The sequence below is a fragment of the Danio rerio genome, chromosome 23, assembly GCF_049306965.1.
Source record: "Danio rerio strain Tuebingen ecotype United States chromosome 23, GRCz12tu, whole genome shotgun sequence".
NCBI classification, from domain to species: Eukaryota; Metazoa; Chordata; class Actinopteri; order Cypriniformes; family Danionidae; genus Danio; species Danio rerio.
In genome coordinates, this window is record NC_133198.1 from 40723589 (window position 1) to 40747582 (window position 23994).

Sequence of the window (23994 nt, forward strand, 5' to 3'; positions counted from 1 at the left end):
CCGGCGCAATACCGCTCTTTGTTATGAGCCGCAGTTTCAGTGTAAACTTAGTAAAGGCGAGCTTCTTTGGCGATGATATGTACAGTATTAGATTTGACTTTTAGCGGACATTTGCGCTAAACACGCAGTGAATGCAACGCATAGAGATTCGGGCGCCTTCTCCAAGAAGCGCGTACTCGATTGATATCAGCTGGTGGATCATTATTCACCACGTGACGTGTCATGATCGCTCTCATCTGCGCCTCAACTTTAGGTGGGGTTTGCAAACCTGTGTGCTTTAAGTTTTCAGCCATTTGCATTTCCCGTGGTCATAAAAGCTCCTTCCCTGTCATCTGACAGCGGAATACCTTGAGTGATTGACAGCTAATATGAACCAATATAGCGGCAGGGAAGAGCGATTCAGCACGTTTTTTTTACAAAAAATCAAAACAGGTCGCACTACAACCATTATCTGCAGTCGCACTAATGCGCCAAAATATATTATGAGGTCGCATAGATTAATTTTCGGGCACATATGCGACCAAAACGGTCGCAATTTCGAGCACTGTATATCTTTTAATTTGTGGCCCAAGTGGATAAGGAAAGCCAACAATCACAAAAAGAAGCATTTATTCTTTGATTGCACACATTAAGGCCGTACTCACACTAGGTACAGTTGCCTCGAACCAGGCCAAAGCACACTTGTCCCCCCTCCTGTCTCCCCCGATTTTACGTCATCGCTGCTGCGCTGTTCAGTGCGAAGCACTCTCTTACTCAGCAGCACAGTGGAGATTTCTCTAGTTATATCGTTTCAGTCGTTTGATATTCAGTGACATGCAGTCACAAATATTTCGCCAAACAGTCCTTAGGGATGCGGTGACACAGTCAGATATTTCGCCGAACAGATCCGCCACTTTTGGCGCTCATAAACAATCATAAAGCTCTCGTGCTGCAGGAATGAGGAGGTCTGATGAAGCCGTGCAGCTGTCGTGCTGTGAGGAGTTCTCGTCTTTAATAAACTACAGCAGTTTCGTTCACTGAACACTAAGAATGATTAATAAATCCATATAAAAACAGTCCCTTAAAAGTCACGTCTCGCTTTCAGTTTCGGGCTTTGACACGTTTTGCACTCACACACAAGCATACCGCGCCAAAGCCCAAGTGAACCGCGCTCAGGCACACCTCTTCCAACCGGGCCAGGGCCGGCCAAGTGAACTGTGCTTGAGCCAGATTCAGCGCACTCACACTTCTCAAACTATCCAGGAAACGGGCCTGGGCACGGTATGGATGGCATAGTGTGAGTAGGCCCTAATTGTATTATGCCAGGGTTAGAAGGCAAGATTTAGTTTCAGCTGAAATGGTAAAATGGTTTAAAATCTCTGGTAGGGTAAAAGAATGTGGACTCTGAAACTAAACAGACTAGATGTTTTAGGCATTTTATTCACTTCAGAAAAACTACCGCAGCACTATTGCTGTTCATCTATGTGCATTAGGGGTTAAAACAGCGATCACAAATCTGACCCTGGACAACACAACAGTGTATAAAAAAAGTGTTTAAAAAATATAAACATTGAGAAAAATCACTATTTAAGTTGTGCAAATTAAGTTTTTAACAATGCATATTACCAGTTTTGATATATTTACAGTAGGAAATTTACTAAATATCTTGATGGAACATAATCTTTACATAATGATTTGGGTATAAAGGAAGAAGCTATAATTCTGACCCATAGTTATTATAGGAGCTACTGTACAATGTACTTTTGGCGTTTCCAATTGCAATAATATACCCATGCAACATAAAATGGTGGAGAGTCCAAGGTCAAAAATAAGGCGAAAAAGTGTGTCTTCTATTCATCAGCATGCATCACCAACTTCTGTCTGACTGACTTGCAGCCTTTAACAGCAAAGATTCTCTCTTCATCAGGGAAGTAAGGCATGTCTTGGGCCACTTTATCTGCCAGATCATCATTTTTTGGGATCTCCAGATGCTCCATCTCAGCCAAGACACACTGGCGCACATGCTTCAACTCCAGAGGTAGGAAAGGAACAAAGTGATCAATCAGATGATGATCTATGAGACTAGAGTGCAGAAATCCACCTGTTGGACAGGTACACATTGCTTTTAGTTTAAGCCTTTGAATGCTAAAATGTAAATTAAATACAGACATAAATGTGTGTAAATTAAACATGTATAAAGCTATGAGGAAATATAGTTGCAAGGAGTGCTAACCACTAAGCCGGCAGCTAGCTCTCTGCAACTCTCACATGGTCGCCCACTAAAGCTTAGCAGGGCTGCGCCTGGTCAGTACCTGGATGGGAGACCACATGGGAAAGCTAGGTTGCTGCGGGAAGTGGTGTTAGTGAGACCAACAGAGGAAACCCAACCTGTGGTCTGTGTGGGTCCTAATGCCCCAGTATAGTGAAGGTGATTATATACTGCTCAGCGCCGTCTTTCGGATGAGACGTTAAACCGAGCCCCCAACTCTCTGTGGTCGTTAAAAATCCCAGGATGTCCTTCGAAAAAGAGTAGGGGTTTAACCCTGGCATCCTGGCCAACTCTTCCCACTGACACACTGGTGGTGGATGAGTAGATTCCCCCCAATGCGTAAAGCGCTTTGAGAGTCCAGAAAAGCACTATATAAATGTAAAGAATTATTATTATTATTAAGCCACCGTGCCACCATTCAATTATTAATGAATATTCCACATCCTAGGTGGTGATGCACCATATTACACTTTGTGCATTATTTATTCATGGACCAGAGTCAGTTTTACAACTTTAACTGGGCAGGACTTTAAGAGTGGCACTTTTTATGTTTTGTTTCTAGCCTCTAACCAAAGTTATTAGAATAGCAAAAGTAGCCTATTGACCTTATTCTTCAATGCGGAAGTGCGTTCGTTTAGAACTTGCCTATGGGAGAAATGACTAGGAATAATAAACGGCAGAAAACGGTCAAACGTGTGTGTGCATGACTATACAGACAAAGCAGAATAAGAAAATATCAGTTTGCAACATCAAGCAGCATACCAAACTAGTTTTAACATCTAAAATGAATGGAGTCAATGAGACTGGAAGTCTCAAGCCAAAACGATTTCAATGTCTGCGCCCGGACGTACGTAAAGAATGTGGTCGATAGTTGACATAATGACGTTAATTGAACATGTAAAATGAGAACCATTCAAAATGCAACTCATGTAAATTCCTTAGCCACCTTAGTCCTTAGTTACTGATGTAAACATAGTCACTGATGTACATCCGAATGAATGAATGAAACGGAGAGAAGTTAGCAAGAGGAGGGCATAAAAAAATTTGACTGGAATGCAGCAACAATATTTGTTTTGCTTTCAGTTTCAATTACAATGAGTCATTAGTCAAAAACATTCATTCATTTTCTTTTCGGCTTAAATCTGGGATCGCCACCGCGGAATGAACCGCCAAGTTATCCAGCATGTGTTTTACGCAGTGGATGCCCTTCCAGCTGCAACCCATCACTGGGAAACATCCATTCACACTCATTCACACACATACACTACTGACAATTTAGCCAACCCAATTCACCAATACCACATGTCTTTGGACTTGTAGGGGAAACCGGAGCACCCAGAGGTAACCCATACGAACACAGGGAGAACACACAGAAACGCCAACTGACCCAGCCGAGGCTTGAACCAGCAACCTTCTTGCTGTAAGGCGATCGTGCTACCCACTGCGCCACCGTGATGCCCTATTGATATAAAAATCTATATATTTATGTTAGTGCATCGTTAATACACACTGTTTCCATTAAAGATGTCTTTAGAGATTTTAGTCTCCAGCTTGCTGCTGTTCATCCTTAGTTCTTCCCGACTTTTCCCTTTTCTCCAGAAGTCCAGAGCCAAGTCAACAATCACATTGCCACCTGCATTACTACAAATAAACACAGATCCTCATTAGTGTCAGTCTTATGGAGTCTGGACTCCATTTGGATCTGACAGTAACATTTTAGTGCATTACCTTAGAAAAATGAAGATCGCAGTGTGAAATGATACTCCATCCACATTGTAATTGTAGTCTAGAAAAGGTTTTATGATGTCGATCAGCTCTGGATGCATTTTGTCCATTTCATCAAATATAAACATGGAGCGGGGAAAGCTGGATACATTTCCATGAATCCACTGCTTTAGCTGAGCCTGAATATGAAGAAAAAGAAAACCCGAGTTTATACTTATACAATTATAGTTTAATGCTACAAATACTGAATATATTGACTTACACTGTACATGTGCACATTTTCTTGATGTGGGAAATGAAACTGAGATATAAATGTGTGAACGTGCTTGCTTTTCTCTCCTTTTTTATATACATTTCTTGCGATGATTTTAGCAACGTGGTTTTTTCCAGTTCCCGCAGTCCCATGGAAAGAAAGGACCAGAGGTTTGTTTGGGTTTTTGTCAGTCATGAAGAATGATACAGATTTTGGCACAACATCAGAGACAATGTGCTGTCCGTAAAGAGATTTGTCAAAATCTGCCTGCAAACCTATAAGATGTGAAATCAGAAATAGTGTTTATGATATGGCAAATGTATGCTATTAAAGTATAATGTAACAACATGATAGTATACTACAACTTATAATGTAAATTATAAGCTATAGTGCAACTGAATAATCCATCAAGCACAAAAAAAACAACAAATAAATAAATAAAATAAACTGTTTTGATTTTTGTTACAGATTCTTCAACGATTGTAATAAACAATAAAAAAACAATTAAATAAATGAGAGTAGAATAAGAAACTGTTGCTTATGCCAGACACCTTTATATTTAATTTTCAATTATAAAAATATTGCATTTAAAAAAATGTATCACTCTAAACTGTGTGCTCAGCCAAAAAACGCAAAAAGTGCAAAATATATATTCAAAAAGGCGGCAAAACCAAAGCTCCAAAAATGCTAATTTCTTAAATTAAAAAGCTGACACAAAGCGTGTAATGCACGGCTCTTCATCAGACAGTGTTCATCACAATCAGGTGCTCCTTTCTGTATACTTCCGGATCACATGATATTCTATTATCTCACAACAATAATTTTTTATTTTTTTTAAATATATACATTTATAAATTATACAAATTAAATATTCCAAGTGAGACTACAGAAACAAATCATAATATTACATTACAAATTATAGAAAAAAGAATATACCAGGATACAACAAAATATACAACAGAAAAAACCTTTACCCAAACACCTAATTTTTAAAAATGTATATTGGATAGGTTGGTGGTTTATTTCGCTGTGGCAACTCCAGATTAATAAAGGGACTAAGCCGAAAAGAAAATTAATTAATATGATGGATTCTTTATATGTAGAGCAGGGGTCACCAGTCTCGTTCCTGTAGGTCTGGTGCCCTGCAGGGTTTAGCTCCATCTTGCCTCAACACACCTGCCTGGGTGTTTCAAGTATACCTGGTTGGTAAGACCTTGATTAGCTTCAGGTGTGTTTGATTAGGGTTGGAGCTAAAATCTGCAGGACATCAGACCTCCAGGAACAAGTTTGGTGACTCTGGTGTAGAGTATTGAAATAGTTTGCCACTGATTAAATGGTACAGGACACTGGAGAACAAATAAACGGTAAACACAGATGCCAAAGAGATTGTCTTAGGGGTGTACATGAACATGCACCCCATAAAAGGTCAAGTTGTGGTGTGACTTTTAATGTAAGAATTCATGGCCCTGATCATTTTCCAGCATGGAGAAACCTGACAGAGATAAAAGCACTGCTCCAGCAATCATTTCTCACTTCTGTGTACTGTGTAAAATGCTTTGCCTGAACAATTACTTAAACTACTATACCACAAAGTGAAATAATAGACTGTAAAGATTTTTATGAAAAAAAAAAACAAAGAGAAAACTGCCTGAAATGTTCTCTGTTGTCAAAATGTTAAGGGCAAAATAATATTCATTCATTCATTCAATTTTTTTTCGGCTTAGTCCCTTTACTAATCTGGGGTCGCCACAGCGGAATGAACCGCCAACTTATTCACTATATGTTTTACGCAGCGGATGTCCTTCCAGCTGCAACCCATCTCTGAGAAACATCCATACACACTCATTCACTACGGATAATTTAGCCTACACAATTCACCTGTACCGCATGTCTTGGATGTCTTTTCACTGTGGTGGAAACCGAAGCACCGGGAGGAAACCCACATGAACGCAGGGAGAACATGCAAACTCCACACAGAAACGCCAACTGACCCAGCCGAGGCTCGAACCAGTGACTTTCTTGCTGTGAGGCAACAGCACTACCTACTGCACCAGCGCATAGCCCAAAATAATTTTTTGCAACTTAAAATAACATTGTTGTGGGAAAAAAGTTGCACAAATCCCTGTTGTGTCAAATGTGATACAAAATAAATATCATAAAACAATGTATTTGGCAATTTTTTTATTTTATTTTGCTATATGGTTTAATAAACATCTCAGTTCCAGAAAATTTGATTTTTTGATACCCTTACAGGGTAATACTTTAAAGATGAACTACTACACTACTACACAAAAAATGCTGCGTTCCACACAATTGATTAGTTGGTGCAACATGAGAAAATGTAATTATCTCATTAGTTTTAACAGTAGATAGAACCAATAGAACACAAAACAATCAAGTTGTCCCAATAAAACTTTAAGATTGGTGTTGCTCATTTTAAATTAGTAGTATGAACAAACAGCAAACATTTTTTGAGTGTAGGTCAGGGGTGTCCAAACTCAGTCCTGTAGGGCCGGTGTCCTGGAAAGTTTACTGTAGCTCCAACCATAATCAAACACACCTGAACCAGCTAATCATGGTTTTACTAAATCTAGAAACTTCTTGGCAGGTGTGTTGGAGCAAGTTAGAGCTATACTTAGCAGGACACCGGCCCTCCAGGACCGATTTTGGACATCCTGTTAGTTGAACATTTTAAACTTGCTATAGCCTACTTAGAACAGGAACATATGTTACTTTGCGGAAGTTATTGAGTTGTAAAAAATTTAAGCAAAGTTTTTGGATTATTAAAGTTTTATGTTTGAATCCTAATGAACATAACAAACGTTGTGGATGTACTCACGTGTACGGTTAAAAGGCAGCAAACCGTCCGTTTTAAACAGTTTGTCAAACACATAAGATGCCACAGCCACTACAACGTCAAGAAAACCTAAAGAGAAAGTTATATTACATCCCAACAATAAAACTATCATACAATGCCGAGCTCTCATTGTTAAAACGTGCAGTATCGCTTTCGTTTTGTCAAAGTCGCAAGAGACATTGGGAAGTAACGTTATAGGCTACACCTTCAGCTAACATTGAACTCTCTTTCGAAACCATTTATTCATTTCTTTACACGAACGAAAGCATCAAGAACACGTTTAAATGACCACAGACTGGCAATTCATGACTTTTTTATTATTATTTATGTTACTAATATTTTAGAGAACTATAAGCAGCATATCCTATGTAGGCTAAACTTCATGTGAGTTTACGTAGCTTATTACTTCAGAATAAAACCCTAGGCATATGACAGAAAATAAACTCATATACACAAAATCCCCACATAAATATCAAGTAAAGACACATCTTTCTTTGTAAGCGACATTCACTGACGTTCAAGCTCTGACAATGTCACATGATGACCAGCAGGTGGAGGTGCAGGAATAAATATGCACAAGTTCTGGTTCTACAAATAATTTATAAAGCAAACAGCTGTGAGAAGTCTATTCTTCAACATGCAGCACCAACTTCTGTCTGACTGACTTGCAGCCTTTAACAGCAAATATTCTCTCTTCTTCAGGGAAGTAAGGCATGTCTCTGGCCACTTCATCAGCCAGTTCATCATCTTTTGTGATGTTCAGATGCTTCATCTCAGCCAAAACACACTGGCGAACATGCTTCAGCTCCAGAGGTAGGAAAGGAATAAAGTGATCAATCAGATGCTCGTCTATAATACTAGTGTGCAGAAATCCACCTGCAACCACAAATTCAGAAAAGAATACTATAAACATAAGATTAAATGGTTTGTTGAGTTCAAAACACATTGGCTTTTGAAATATCGTCACCTTAAACTTATAAGATTCTATCTGACATTTTTATCAAAATTGAGTTATTGATATATTCTTATAAAATAACAACTTATTTACATTGTGGGATGTTTTTTTTATAAATTGTTTACATTTTAAGACTTTTTTTAATTAAGAAAACAAATGTTACACACATACTGTTTGCTATATGGAATGCAAAAACTTTGAAGCTCAATATATCAAACTTATTCAGAATGTAGATATAACCTTATAAATCCAAGGTGACAAAATGTTTAAAAAATGCAGAGTGGGTGAAAAGTAGGCCTCAGTCTAGGTCAGTGATTCTCAAACTGTGGTACATGTACCACTAGTGGTACGCGGAGGAATCACTAAGTAATTAAAGAAAAAATGAATACAATTTTAATCATTTGATGCATACGATAACACGGATGTGATCAAAATTGGCTGTTCTCCTAAAGACAATGATCAAAAGCACTGTGCTTAGAATGTTTACTTTAGTGCATCGAGTCATCAGCCCCTTTCACACAGTGATACCGGTAAATATCTGGAAAATTTCCGGAACGACTTTACCGGTATATTCAAAAAAGCGCTGTTCACACAGGCGAGGACGTTACGGAAATTATCCGGAAAAGAGCATTCACACATCCATTCCAAAATACCGGTAATTTCTGACATCATTCACCACAATTAAACTTTAAACGGCTGCGCTTGTATTTGTAAACATTTGACTAAATTACAGACTCTGTGGATGATCAATATTGTGAATAACTTTCGCAGGATCACTTTCGCATGTCGAGATGTTCATAATATGTGCGTGTGCAGGCGCTCACAGGCTGTTTCACAGGCACACGCAAAGCTTGAAGGTAAACAAACAACGGCTTATCATAAGCATCTCATCGATGATTGTTTACACAGTTGGCATTAAGAAGAACATATAAACGTGATCTGACTAACTTCTAGCAGCTAAATGTGTATGGAAAAATATTCATAGGCTTTTATTCTCTTAAACCGCGCGGACGTAAATGCGTCTGACTGTTGCGATTGGCTAAAGCAGACGTCTCACGTCAGCACGTTCTAGACGTGCACGCGCTTATTACGGCAATCTTCCTTCTGCATTCACAAATTGCCGGTAATGTTACAACTTCTCTTTCCGGAAAATAGCCAGAACGAATTTACCGGTATTTTCAAAAAGGACCTGTTCACACATACAACCTTTCCGGAAAATTGCCGGCAATTTTCCGGAAAGATCTGTATGTGTGAAAGGGGCTATCATCAGCTGCTAAATATCAATCCATATAAGGCAGAACTAGAGAAAGAGGTGTGTGGTGCTTGCAGAGCAGATACTAGAGCAGTGTTCCCCAACCCTTGGGCCACAGACTGGCACCGGTCTATAGATCAATTAGTACCGAACGATCATTTATTTTGAAGTTTTATTAATTTGAAAAATGACCGTATTCTCTTGTTAAATCTTAGTCACTTAAGCATCAACATTTAACCAACAGGCTAGCAAAATGAGTAGGAACTGCAGCATGACGATCTTGCGTATTCCAGGCGTGCCCAGTTAAAAACATCTTTTCAGAATGCCGCTCCGCAAGTCACATGGTCAAGTTGTCAAATTATATAAATATGGATATGCCTTGTTTTCGAACTGTGCATTGCTGCAGCTGCTTAATTTGGCCAACTATGCTACTTTATTTAAATACTGGTCATTTTGGTGGTACTTGGACTTTTTTTTTTTTTTTTTTGAGGTGGTACTTAGTTAAAAACGTTTGAGAACCACTGGTCTAGCTAATACTGCCTTTAATAGTTTATGTCTATATCCACAAATAAGAAATCCTGTTTACTAATGTCTGTTTAGAGACAGTAGTTAGTTTATTAGTATTTAGTTTTCATCATGACTCTAGTGACATAAGTTCTATAATAATAATAATAAAATATGCGTTATTTAGTGCCTTTTAAACTTAATTCTCAAAGCATTTTACACTTAAAATATAGAGGGATAAAACAGCATTGCTTTGTGTAACATGTCTAAATTAAATAAAAAACTAAAACACACTAATAACGCACACCTCAGAGGTAGGCGAGTCTAAAAAGTGCATCTCATCCTTTGTGTGTTGTTGGGGATGTTTTCATCCACTCTGGGGCGATTTTTGACTCTTAATTTGGCCACAACTTTCTCTGTTTCAGCAAATGTAATGATTTTTGGTGACAAATGTTATTTTGACACATATTTTGTGAAAATGCTTTAAAAACTCAACACACTCTGTGCAAATTTTATAACTCTTTTAAGATGTTTGTGGCTGTTTCGGCCCTATTGACTTCTATTATATTTGTGTCTATATTACTTTTTTTATTGCAAAGCCATGACACCATATGCATACACATGCATTCTTAATTTTTTGTGGTTTTCCCTGTTGGGCAGAAGTACAGTTTCTTAATTTTTACTATATTTATATATATTTTTAATTTTAATTGAAAAAATCAATGAGGCAAAAAGCCATAAACAACGAAAGGGTTGTAAATTTGAACAGTACATGAGCATTAAAAGATTCTGCATGCCTTAAATTAAAGGGAAGTGAGTTCCCATAGAATGCAGACAAGTTAAGGGAACTTTTAAAAGACTGGAAACAGAGATCAGGAGAGTAAACTGTTAAAAGTTCTAGGAAATATTGAGGTGCCAAATCATACAATACTTTAAATGTACATTCTATAGCCATTAAAGGGATAGTTCACTTAAAAATGCAAAATTTTTCATCATTTACTGAGATGTTTTGAAGAAAGTAGGAAACTGGTAACCATTAACTTGTATAGTATTTGTTATTCCTACTATAGAGTGTCAATCGTTACCGGTTATTCAAAAATGTCTTCTTTTTGTGTTCAACAGATAAAAGAATCTCATAAGTTTGGAACCACTTGAGTGCGAGTAAATACTTTGTTGATTTTCATTTTTAGCTGATGTTTCTCTTTAACTATTGCCTATTAGTTTACAGCCACCCTGCATATCCGTGCAAAATAATTGAACTATTCAATTATTTTACAACTAATCACTAATACACACAGTTCTTATCATTGTAAACATTTGTAGAGATTTTAATCTCCAGCTCCCTGCTGTTCATCCACAGATCTTCCCGATTTTTCCCTTCTCTCCAAAAATCTAGAGCCAAGTCAGCAATCACTTTCCCACCAGCATTGCTACAAATAAACACAGATCATCATTAGTGACAGTCTTATGGGAGAGAAGAGGTAAGCTATTTAATTACCATTACATCATTCTTGAATCTTTGTATAGCTATTCTGTTACATGCAGCAACAGTTGTGGAAATCAATGATTTTACTGCATCACCTGAGAAAAATGAAGATTGCATTGTGAAATGATACTCCATTCACCAGAGAGTAGTCCAGAAAAGGTTTTAAGACATCAATCAGCTGTGGCTGCATCTTGTCCATTTCATCAAATATAAACATGGAGCGGGGAAAGCTGGATACATTTCCATAAATCCACTGCCTTAGCTGAGCCTGAATAGACAGAATTATTCCCAAAATGTGCCATATACTGTATATAATCTGTATCCATCTCACTTTCTTTAAATTAAATAATGAGTAAGTTTTTTTTTTACTTTGTAAACACTTAGCTAAAAGAAGATCTTTGTGGTAAAAATTATGCGACGGTGAACGTGATACCAGGTTGGACATGAACAATGATTGTTGACAATAAAAATATTTGTTACCGTATATTAATAATTTGCAAATTTGTTCAAATAAATATTTGCTATAAAAAATAAAACATTGGTTCCATAGCATGAATATATAGCTGAAGTCAGAATTCTTCTCCCCCGTGTGAATTTTCTTTTCTTTTTCAAATATTTCCCAAATGATGTTAAACAGAGCAAAGAAATTTTCACAGAATTTCTTATCATATCATATCATTCTTCTGGAGAAAGTCTTATTTGTTTTATTTTGGCTACAATAAAAGCAGTTTTTAATTTAAAGTCACTAACATTAGCCCCCTTAAGCAATGTTTTGTTTCGATTGTCTACAGAACAAACCTGCCCCAGTAAAAGCTTTGAAATACAATTTACTTTATGCAAGTGTATTAATTTAGAGTGGTAATCCCACAACAAAAATGATGAGGGCCATTCACATTTGTAACGTTTTGTGTTCCACTTTTGCAAGCGCAAGTTTGTTATTCTCTATGTGCAACCGAAACAACGCTGGTGAAAACAAACTGACGCATAAGCGCAGAAAACCATTCCCATACGCCTTTATACGCTTCTCCTGCTCCTGGTGTGAATCCCAGTCGTTTACATGCATGATGAAAAAATAGGCACAGCTCATATGCCGTTAAACTGGAGTACCAGTCTTTTATGTAGAGGTGTCGGCATGTAGCAAGTTTTGGAAGTCGACAAAACTAAAGTTTAAATTATGAGTGATGATGTGATAGTGATGATGATCTTATTTTAGGCCGGTAAGACTTGATAACAAATTCTCGGCCATGTGTTGGGTCTAAGACAACAGATAATTCCATAAAACATTTTTCCATATTCTATAGAATTGTCCTAATTATAATTCATGCAAAAGATTTCTTAATTGATCTTAACATTGTTTCTTTACATAGTTTTTCAGTTAATAATAATAATAATAATAATAAAATTTTTTTGATAAATATAAATAAATTGCTATTTTTATTGAAAAAAAAAAAAAAAAAAATATATATATATATATATATATATATATATATATATATATATATATATATATAAATATATATTCAATATTCAAGCAACGCCCTGGCTTTGGGTTATTTTAATTAACTATGATGATATAATTGATGACTTTGCAGCAAAAAAAGCAGCATAGGTTCAGATGTAGTGAAATAGTACAATTTCAGTTTGTATGCGATCTGAATTATTTGAGTCAAGTACATGTGTTCCGACATGGTGTCTAGGGGGTGAATATGGGGGGTTCGCCCAGGGTGCCATTCAAACTAGAACCGCCACTGGTTAGTAAAATATTATGTACTGTCATCATGGTAATGATAAAAGAAAATTAAAAATTAGATATTAAAACTGTTATATTTAGAAATGTGTTGAAAAAAAAATCTACAGGGGCTCTAATAAAATATATATATAACAATAATAATATATATATATTTACAAGGGCGAGGCAGTGGCGCAGTAGGTAGTGCTGTCGCCTCACAGCAAGAAGGTCGCTGGTTCGAACCTCGGCTCAGTTGCCGTTTCCGTGTGGAGTTTGCATGTTCTCCCTGCCTTCGCGTGGGTTTCCTCCGGGTGCTCCGGTTTCCACCACAGTCCAAAGACATGCGGTACAGGTGAATTGGGTAGGCTAAATTTTCCATAGAGTATGAGTGTGTGTGTGAATGTTTCTCAGAGATGGGTTGCGGCTGGAAGGGCATCCACTGCGTAAAAATTTGTAAGTCATTTGCTCATTTGTAAGTCGCTTTGGATAAAAGCGTCTGCTAAATGACTAAATGTAAATGTAATGTAAATGTAAAAACTTGCTGGATAAGTTGGTGGTTCATTCCGCTGTGGTGACCCCGGATTAATAAAGGGACTAAGCCGCAAGAAAATGAATGAATGAATGAATGAATATATTTACAAGTGAAAAATGATTTCAGTAAAAGTTTAACAGAAATGACACAGAGCTTCATTATTGTAAAAATAAAAATACTGAGGGCAAATAAAGAATATTGTGGGCCATTTAATGTTTTAGAAACCTATTTTGATATTGCAATACTCACTGTGTATAAGTCAACCTTTCCTCTATCTGGGAAATTATATTCTGAAACATAAATCTGAACATGCTTGCTCTCTTCCCCTTTTTTGTAAATGTTTCTTGCAAGAATTTTAGTGACGTGATTTTTCCCGGTTCCTGTAGTGCCATGAAGAGAGAGGACCAGCGGTTTGTTTGGTTTGCTGTCAGTCATAAATGATGATACCGATTTTAATATAACATTAGATGCGATGTGCTGGCCAAAAAGAAAGTCATTCAAATCTTTCTCCAAACCTGAAAAATGTAGAAATATACAAGTCAAAGATATAGAGGATAATAGAAGAACTATAAATTAAAATTGTGAGAAACAACACTGGAGTCTCATTCAGTCACTTTTTATAATTAATGCTGTTTTTGTATGTAAACAATTGTAAACGCATGTAAAAATTATTTGACCATGTATATGTGGTACCAAGTTGGACATGGTTTGAGAAAAAAATTGTCATGTCAAAAAAATTAAACATTATTTAAATAGCATGACTTTTTTTTAACAGAAACCTTTCCCCTTCTACTAAACACTCAAACAAGTAAATATGTGGTTTTTTGGGAAGTTATTGTGACAACAGAAAACTAACAATACTAAAATTTAGCTATTGAAAACAAATGCCTCTCAGCAATTTTACTCACGTTTAGGGTCAAAAACCAGCAAATCGTCCCTTTCAAAAAATTTGTAAACTGCAGAACGCTTCAAGGCATCTGTGAAGGCTTCCAGAAAACATGAAGATGAAGTTATATTACTCACAAGCAATAGAGCTGTTAAAATACGCTGCGCTTTCATTGTTAAAGCAAATGATTCAGGTTTCTTCTTGTGTTTCGTTTCTGGTAATGTGCACTCCTTTAGCAATAAGCTGACATGGCAAACTGCATACATGGAGTACTAAAAAAAAAAAACGACAACACATATTTCTTGTCTTCCTGGTTTTCAGGTTTGCATGTTGACGTCACTGTAACCATGACCACCTTTTGCACAATAAGCATCTTACTATAAACATGATGATAATATTAATCATTTAAATTGTAGAATTGTGTCCATTTTAGAAACAGAATTTTGTGATTCATTTCTTTGAGTTTGCTATTTAGGTTACAATAGTCACTACTGACATTTGTTAAAGCCTATATTTTCCATGTTAGATTAGGGTGTGTGTACTATGGGCAATTCGTCACTTGCATGTTGCACTGCCAAATCAAATGGAAAATATGTCATACTGCCCATAGTAAACATGCATCTGATGAAGACATTGGCGTACAAAATGCTTGTACTCCTTTTTTCAGCACAAAAGTGTTCTTAATTCAAGAATTTTGGAAAAATGTTAAAAAAGAAATAGATGGGATATTAAATGTAGAAATACCCCTAGATCCAGTTGTGTTCTTACTGGGAGCACTGTTCAAAGAAATGTTTAATAGAGAAACAAGATTTGCACTAAGGCAAACTATTATTACTGGTTGCAAACAAGTAGTACATTGGATGGGAGGAAAAGTGGCTCAGTGGATTCAGTGACTTAAACAGGTCCAAATAATGGGGAAAAAAGTCTGGTTGTCTACAAATGAAGACTGACATTATTATTATTATTATTATTATTATTATTATTATTATTATTATTATTATTATTATTATTATTATTATTATTATTAATTCAATTAAATTCAATTTAGCTTTATTTATATAGCCCTTTTACAATGTAGATTGTGTCAAAGCAGCTTCACATAAATGGTCATAGTAACTGGAACAGTGTAGTTCAGTTTTTAGTGTTTAAGTTCAGTTCAGTTCAGTTTAGCTCAGTTCAGTGTGATTTAAAATCATTACTGAGAGTTCAAACACTGAAGAGCAAATTCATCGATGCGTAGCTCCACCAATCCTGAACCATGCGAGCCAGTGGTGACAGCGGAGAGGGGAAAAAAAACTTTACCTGATAGGAGTGAAGAAAAAAAAAAACCTTGAGAGAACCAGACTTAGTTCGGCATGACCATTTTAATTTCTCCGCTGGCCAAAAGTCTTGTGCTGAGCTGCAGTCACCGCGGTGGAGGCTGGAAGATGGCCTCAGCGAAGACTCGACAGTCCCTGGAGCGTCGCTGGAATCAGACTCATGTTCTCCACTCCCCATGACCATCAGCGCAGCAGCAGCTCAGGATATGGCCTAATTATTATTATTATTATTTATTTATTTATTTTATTTTAGTTTTTTGGGTATTCCCTCATCTATAAGTGGTTAAATTGTTGGGAAAGGAAAAATAGTATATAGAGCTGAAGTCAGATATAGCCCCTCTGTTTATTTTTCCACAATTTCTGTTTAACTGAGAGAAGATGTTTTCAACACATTTCTAAACATAATAGTTTTAATAACTCATTTCTAATAACTGATTCATTTTATCTTTGCCATGATGACAGTTAATAATATTTGACTAGATATTTTTAGACACTTTTTTAACTAGGCAGGTTAGGGTAATTAGGCAAGTTATTGTATAATGATGGTTTGTTCTGTAGATTTACCAGAAAAATATAGCTTATAAGGGCTAATAATTTTGACCTTAAAATGTTTTTTTTATTCTAGCCGAAATAAAACATATAAGACTTTCTCTAGAAGAAAAAATATTATCAGACATACTGTGAAAATTTCCTTGCTATGTAAAACATCAATTGGGAAATATTTAAAAAAGAAAAAAATTCAAAGGGGGCTAATAATTCTGACTTTAACTGTATATATTGAAATATTGTTGGAACCACATGAGGTTATTATTATGAGTTATTATTAGTTTTTTTTTTTCTCAGTGGCTTTGGTGCATTTCTCACACTATTTACTTTTGAACAACAGTTAATGCATTTCTCAAAACAATTAGTACAAACTGCAAAAGCTATTTGATAACCTGCAAACGCATGTCACATGCTCAAAATGCAGAGCTCATTCCTTAAAAGCAAGTATTGATGTCAGTGAAAGTGTCAGTAACATCAAGATGAAAAGTCCTGACACCATTGTTTATGAACAAGATAATGTTTTCATTATGACAGTTTACTCTGAAGATTTTTTACAATGCAATAGTCAGATTTTGCAGACACTTCCTGAAAATCCTTAATACAGCACTATATACTATTTTACAGCCATTTGAAAACTGCAGTATAGTTAGACATCACTGCATTTAGTGAGGTATCTGAGTACAAGACACTGAATATGTATGTTTCACATTTCAACTGCAGATGCTTTTTGCATTTCAAATTTTTTTCACAGCATTGTGCAAAAGAATTAATACACCCTTATTTACAACAAACATAAACTCCCTTTAGTTAGAAAAAAAAAGATTAATGTTTTTTTATAAAATTAGCTTGACTGATTTTGACAACTAGTTCAACATTTTTAATGACTCGAGTAATGAAACGAGGACTATTAGTTTTATATGGAGTGACTATTCAGCATTCACAAGTTTAGTTCATTTTGACTGACATGACATAAGCAAATTATAATGTTATAAACAGCAGAGAGTTGTATGAAAGCAGTTGATGCATGTCTAAAAGCATTTGCAATTTGTTGGAAGGAATGAGAAACTGCTATTATGATGTGCGCAAGCTACTAATTGTTTTGAGAAATGAATTTACTTTTATGCAGATGTAAATAGTGTGGTGAGAAATGCGCCACTAAAAAAACTGTAACAGATTTTTTTATTTGGTGGCGGACTAACCCTTAAAGGATGTTAGTAGGTGCAGGTAAAGCTGAACAGGAAATAACTTGGAGGAAATTAGATGGAACAGGTTTGAGCAGTAAATTAGTAGGATGACTGGAAAGAATTGAGTTTTGACAAGTCTGCCTCTTAAAGCATTTGACAAGATGACTGGGTTTGTCTAGTGATGTAAAGAGTGTGCCCTTGTATTAGTTGTAGCAGATGCTGTAGTAGTATCAGTAGTGGTAGTCATTGTTGTAGAGGTGTCAGTATTAGTAGACATTATAGTAGTAATAGTTGTGGTTGTGACTGTAGTAGCAGCAATAGTAGTTGTAATATAAGTAACTTTCTGTAGTAGTAGTTGGTGTAGTACTTGTGATTTATTATCATTGTCATTTATTATTACTGTTGTCCTTTCTTTATTTTTACTGTCATTGTTACTATCCTACATTACTAAGCATTGTTGTTACTCCCTACCTCTGACTGGTTTTTTTTTTTTATCTGTTTTACTTGTATCTGCGATACTTGCTTAATTTATTGGCTGATATTGTTCCTAATGTATGTAATCTGATCTTTCCACCAAGTTACCTTTACATGGACACACACACACACACACACATACACAGACACAGACACACACCTAACAGTACCTGACTATATTGTTTTTGTTTTGTTTTTTATTGTTGTTTTGTTATTTTTTTTGTTGATGTTTTTTTTTTTGTATTTGTATGATTCCAATTTATGTACCTTTTTGCATATTCTAATAAAAAAAAGAAGAGTGTGCCCTCTAACTCACTCATTCACTTTGCTTTTGATTAGTCAATGTTTATCAGGGGTCGCCTCAGTGGAATGAACCGCCAATTACTCTGACACTTTTTTTTTACTGGCCCTTCCAACCATAACCCATCACTTTTTTTCAATTCACATACAGTACTATGGCTAATTTAGTTAATTCAATTCACCTATGCCGCATGTCTTTGGACTGTGTGGGAAACCCGGAAGAAACCCATGCAAACTCCACACAGAAGATCTAATAGTCCACGATCTAATGGACTCGAACCATGCTATAACCACTTAGCCACCATGCTACCAAAAACTGATGCATTGAAGTTTTTTTTTATTATTATTGAAGTAATTATGAACAACCAAAGTTTTAAGTTTTGAACTGTTCTCTTATGTTATCAAAGCAAATTAATTTATATAGCACATTTCATACACAATATGGTGATAATTTAAAGTGCTTTACATAAACAAGAAGATAAAAAGTATCATAAAATAATCACAATAAATAAAGGAAACAAGAACAACAAATTAAAATAATTAAAAACAGATTAAAAGTTTGTTAAAACAGGTGTAAGGGAATAAAAAAGAAAGAATGAAAGATTAAAGAATAATAATAGTTGTCTGATGTAGCACAGTGCTCATTCGGTAAAGTCTTGCTCAACAATTACAAGAAATTATATATGTATTATTCTCTGCCCTGTTTTTGAGCACACTCAGTTTGAATAGACATGGCAATAAACAGTTTTCCATATTAACAGGCAATGTGTTCATTTGGTAGGGCTCATCCCTATGCCCTAATCCCTTTAAAGCGGTCCCACCAGATGGTAAACACTTAGGGTTTAGGGATTAGTAATGAGCTTTTAAAAATGTATTTTGTGAGACCAAACAATGGTTTTATCCTTCGAAATCCTTTATTTCCAAGTTTTGAGCACTTTGGTTTGGAATGACACTTCAATATGGTGGTCTTGACAAACTCAATTCCTGGGGGGCCGCAGCTCTGCACAGTTTTGCTTCAGCCCTAATCAAAGACAGCTTATCCAACTAATCAAGGCAACATAGGCTCATAATGAAAACCCGGCCCGATACACATTTCTGAAGACCGCAAATTATGTAGCCAGAGATACATATTGCTGCATTTAATTTTTTTAAACATATGCTATGGGGCGGTATGACAGCGTTCCTTTTCAAGCTTATCAGGTGACCGCTAACCTCTGTATGGATGGCTTTCCCACTGTAACCAGTTTGTCCTGTTAGTTCGCCATGGACGTCAGCGGACTTGAGACGCAGAGAGGAGCTGACCACGACGATGGGGTTCGAGTCCGATGAAGAACGGTTCCAGAAAGCAGGTAGGACGGTGCCCTCCCTATTTTGCCACCCTAGGTCGCCTCTATGCAGGCACGTGCACACATAGGGCTCAACCTGTGCAGTGCACATGCCCTTTTTAGTCTTGTAGAGAAAGTGCCCTTCCAATATGATCAAAAGTGCCCCCGCTTTTCAGTACGCGCGCAACAACAACAGCAGTCGATTGGTCAGTCAGTCATTCATTCAGTCAAACAGTCAGTCAGCAGTGGCTTCTGTTGGGTTAACATGAGAACAGCAGGCGCGAATGGCACTTGCGAGAGAAATTTGAGATCTCAAAAAGCGTACACAGCGGCCTCTCGTAAATTTTCGAATACAAAAACTGCAAAAAAAACATACATTTCACAAAGTCTTCAGAAGTGTATATAGAGGTACGTTTTCAGACAGCGAGTAGTCTTGAACACCTTGATTAGTTGGAGAAAGTGTGTTTAAGGGTTGGCGCAAAACCTTGGAAATCTGCAGACCTCTAAAGTGTGCTTCGGGGGGTCAATATATCCTGTTTAGAATGCACCGAATGATAAACAGGCAGTGAAATAGAAACAGATTTCAATGTTCTGTGGAGGCGGAGCTTTTATTGGTACATTATAGAGTAGACCATTTCACAACTTGCTGATTTGGCAGACTCCCTTCATTATAGGCTGTTTTAGAGTAAAGAGAAATTTTTGAGTTCTAAAACTTACAGGATGTTTTTATAATACTATAACCTCTTATATATCAAAAGATCAAGGGAATTTTGGTTTCTCAGTTCACGGCCCATTTAATGAAGATTGCTGTAAAGTTGTTAGCTGTTAGATTTGACAAAGGAAACAACATTTCCTACATTTTTTTGGAGATGTACCTACATTTACAATGAAACAGCATGCATTATACAGTTTTGTGAGAATACTTTATTAGTCTCATGGTTTAGAAAAATATTCTATTGACAGCCTTTCAAATACATTCAAATGGTACTAAGTGGTACTTCTAATCATCAACATATAGCGCCAGCTTCTGCCTCACTGACTTGCAGCCTTTTTCAGCAAAGACTCTGTGTATTTTAGGGAAGAAAGGCATGTCTCTGGCCACTTTATCTGCCAGATGAACATCTAAGGTTTTGTTCAGATAATACATCTCAGCCAAGACACACTGGCGCACATGCCTGAGCTCCAGAGGTAGAAAAGGAATAAAGTGATCAATCAGATGATGCTCTATGAGACCGGAGTGCCAAAATCCACCTGAGAAGAGATACACAACAATTAATAGATCTGAGGTGAACAATTTTGAGCCAAATAATACAAGGAATTGATGAACCGAATGCAATTAAAATAAGCAACCATTGTAAAAAATCTACAGCAATTTGAAGTTTGAGGAATACAAAAAAATACATCTGGGCTAGGGAGATTGCAAACGCTTTAGGTTACACGCATTCACCCCGTGCACACACCCCGCGCAGATTTTATTTTGTAGGGGAGTCGTGAGGCTCGTCTGTGTGCTGTTCTTTTTCTGTCTGATTCAGGCTCAAACTGATATGGTTAACAGCTACTCTGACCAACAATATTTACACAGCGCATGCTATTAGAGGCTTGATGTTTTTCCTCGTGACTTAGAGCCGATCCGCGAATCACAGCAGATTATGTTAGCTGACCAATCAGAGCCTCTTGAGGATGGGCCTTTAGGAAAAATTAGGGCTGTTTCTCTATTCCAAGAACACAGAGAACATACTTGCGTTCTTGTGGAGAACAGTCTTGCCAGGTGTCCTCGGAAGAACAAACTCAGGAGACCACGAGAACAGAGAACGCGTCCTTTGAGAAATGAGATGCTGCGTTCTTCCTGATGGTCACATGACCTTCACTTGTTTTAAATGGTAAATTATTTAAACATTACAGCACTCGTACAACGATTTATTGTTTTTCCCCTCTTCAAAATATATACTTTGCATAAAAACATTGTAAATATATGTTGCACAATATAAATAAAACATATTTTAATACGAATTTCAGCAAACAAACACCCTTAATGTGTTTATTCCTTTATTAAGTTGTAAGTTATTTATTAAGTCATGTGGATGTTTACTTTCACCGTTTCCTTTAGGGAAACTCCCGAGGTAAATAAGTTATATCTCCGAACTTACATAATAAACCTATATAAAATGCTGCGCTTCCCACCTCCAGTCGCAATGACTTCTGGGACTTCCAGAGCAAGATCTGTGCTCAAGTCTGCATCAGTGCATCCTCAATATCGAGAACACATCCAGGAAGTTCTGCCTACACATAACTCCTCATAGAGAACTCACCCAGATATGGTTAGACTGTGACTACGGTTGTTTTTTGTTGTCTGCATTCAAGGTGAGACATCTGACATCCAAAAAATAAAAACTTACAGATTATCCAGATATCTGCTTGAACCAAGAAAATGGGACTTTAAACAGAGTCTACTGCTTTGTGTTGCTGTCTTTACTGCAAATGAAGTTAATATGGACTTGTCAGTATTTGTCATAAAATTTCATCGATGTTTACACAGGTGCTGAAAATTTTTTATGTCTTATTTAATTTTATTATAATTTGTTGTTTCCTAAAAAATAAGTAAATAAAACTCTGATTGTTTTACTATGGTTGTTTACGGTGGACAGATTCACAAACCCATTCATACTATTCACGTTCTACTGCTCAGTTCTCCGCCATTTTTTTCTGTATATGTTATTCATGAACATAAAACATTTATATCTATTTAATATTCAAATTAAATGAAATAGAATATCAATGTTGTACAGTATGGGACTCTTACTGATCAAACTAAATCATTATAAAAATTTACAATTGCAAAAATAACACCTAGTAGACGGCATTTTAATTCAGTATTATTAGATTATGAATTTGTTTGTAACATTATTAATTAAAAGGTACTACAGATATCAAATTAAATCCACCCAAAAGGTGGCGGTAGGACATAATTAATGCAATTCAAATTAAGAAACTGAACAATACATTAATAGATCAATAAATAATAAATAATGAAACTGATTACATTTATAGACATACTTAGCAGGTAACATAAGATTTAATAAAGAATTGTACTCATGCTGGAAAATTTACATAATATTAATTTATATTCAGAATTACAGTATTACAGAATTACAGTACAGAATTATAGTAAACAAATCCATTATTGAGGAAATAAACTGAATTAAATGAAAATGTTGCAAACATACTTTCCTTGATAAACAATAGTTTATTCCTATTCTTAATAACTTTAAAAAAAAATCATTTTCAAACTCAAAGCAGTGTTAAAAGAGAAACATTTGGACACATGCCCAATGTCAATAATAGTCTTAAGTCAGATCGCTCAAATATTTTCATTTGTAAATTTTCCAGAGAAGTCTCCCATTCATTCAAAGGTAAACTAAAAATACACTGTGTTGCCGAAAGGGGGAAGTAAAGTAACGTCATTGTGAAAAGGGTCTATTATATATATTGAAGTAGGCTATAGCTAAAATAATGTAAAAAGTAGGCTATATCTAGATACTCAAGTCTTAGCCTAGTCATAGTTTAAATACCAGCGTTTTGAACTGTATCCTCAAGGTAAGGGTTTTCATTACATAACATTTTTTTTTGTTTGTTTATCATCCAACCTTATCATAGTTCATGATCACTTTATTTTGATTTTTGGTAGAAATGTCTTATGTAGGGTCAAATATAAATGTGGTCAAACTCACCTGCAGGATTAAAAGACAAAGGTTCCGGCTGAGTAGAACTATAATTATAGTAAAGAAGCCCTAAAGACGCAAAAACAATAGCTGACAGAATTATCATCGTGAAAGCAAATCTGTTTCTCCTTGCTTCAACACTTTCGTTTTTGAAAGTAAGCTGGGCTGTGACAGATTCAATTTGAGGTGTAGTACAGTTCGTCAAGCATAAACAAGTTGATTTGCCTCAACAAACTAGCTTTTGGTTTTATTTTTATTCATGCAGGAACACACTAGCCTGATCAAACACATGAATCTCCATTATGCTGTAAAAATCGAGCAGTGCAATTCATTTATTGAAATAAGTTCCTTTCATTGAAAGTTTCATGAAAGTATATTGTATTTAATAGAATTTTTGTAACTCAACATTTGATTCTTTTAAAGGGATAGTTTTTAGTTTTGAACATCGTTCAACATAAACTTGTCACAAACCTGTTTGAAATATTTGAATGTTGATATTTTGGTAACCTGCAACAATTGACTTCTATAGTAGATTTTCAGAAGCATGTTATGGAGAGTATGGTGTGTAAATACGTGGCTCAAATCTGGCCCACATACCGCATGGAAAGATGGCACTTGGGTGTTTCGCTCCTGTTTGCCAGATCTGGGCTACAATTAAGCCATAGCAATATCACATATCAGCCAGAATTCAACCAAATGA

At 36.1% G+C, this 23994-nt stretch overlaps 2 protein-coding genes and 1 long non-coding RNA gene across 4 annotated transcripts; 1 reads left to right on the forward strand and 2 right to left on the reverse strand.

The window, feature by feature from the left end:
* Window positions 1–1784: 1784 nt before the first annotated feature.
* Window positions 1785–7253, reverse strand: tor1l1 (torsin family 1 like 1). Its single transcript, NM_001130632.1, has 5 exons — window positions 7066–7253; window positions 4236–4501; window positions 3977–4152; window positions 3759–3889; window positions 1785–2080 (listed from the first exon to the last, which is right to left on the reverse strand). Exons 1-5 carry the CDS (start codon window positions 7211–7213, stop codon window positions 1830–1832), a joined length of 972 nt encoding a protein of 323 aa, NP_001124104.1. The 5' UTR covers window positions 7214–7253; the 3' UTR covers window positions 1785–1829.
* On the forward strand, window positions 1906–22196 carry LOC141380541 (uncharacterized). 2 transcript variants are annotated; one of them, XR_012398682.1, is made up of 4 exons: window positions 1906–2017; window positions 7786–7896; window positions 11155–11275; window positions 19495–22196. It is a non-coding gene; the product is annotated as an uncharacterized lncRNA (long non-coding RNA). The 2 variants fall into 2 exon arrangements; XR_012398683.1 differs by lacking the exon at window positions 19495–22196 and having other exon boundaries at window positions 11155–12657.
* On the reverse strand, window positions 7664–14749 carry tor1l2 (torsin family 1 like 2). Its single transcript, NM_001386481.1, is given in 5 exon segments — window positions 7664–7959; window positions 11091–11224; window positions 11376–11548; window positions 13791–14056; window positions 14450–14749. Coding segments are annotated over 5 exon segments (975 nt in total). The 5' UTR covers window positions 14601–14749; the 3' UTR covers window positions 7664–7708.
* Window positions 22197–23994: the final 1798 nt, after the last annotated feature.

Excerpts from the sequence above, each read along its gene's own strand:
- tor1l1 (NM_001130632.1), bottom strand. The coding sequence starts at position 7,213 with ATGAGAGCTCGGCATTGTATGATAGTTTTATTGTTGGGATGTAATATA. Across the intron at positions 4,502-7,065 it reads GCTGCCTTTTAACCGTACAC|GTTTGCAGGCAGATTTTGAC; the intron begins GTGAGTACATCC and ends CACATCTTATAG. Across the intron at positions 2,081-3,758 it reads AGACATCTTTAATGGAAACA|GTGGATTTCTGCACTCTAGT; the intron begins GTGTGTATTAAC and ends CCTGTCCAACAG.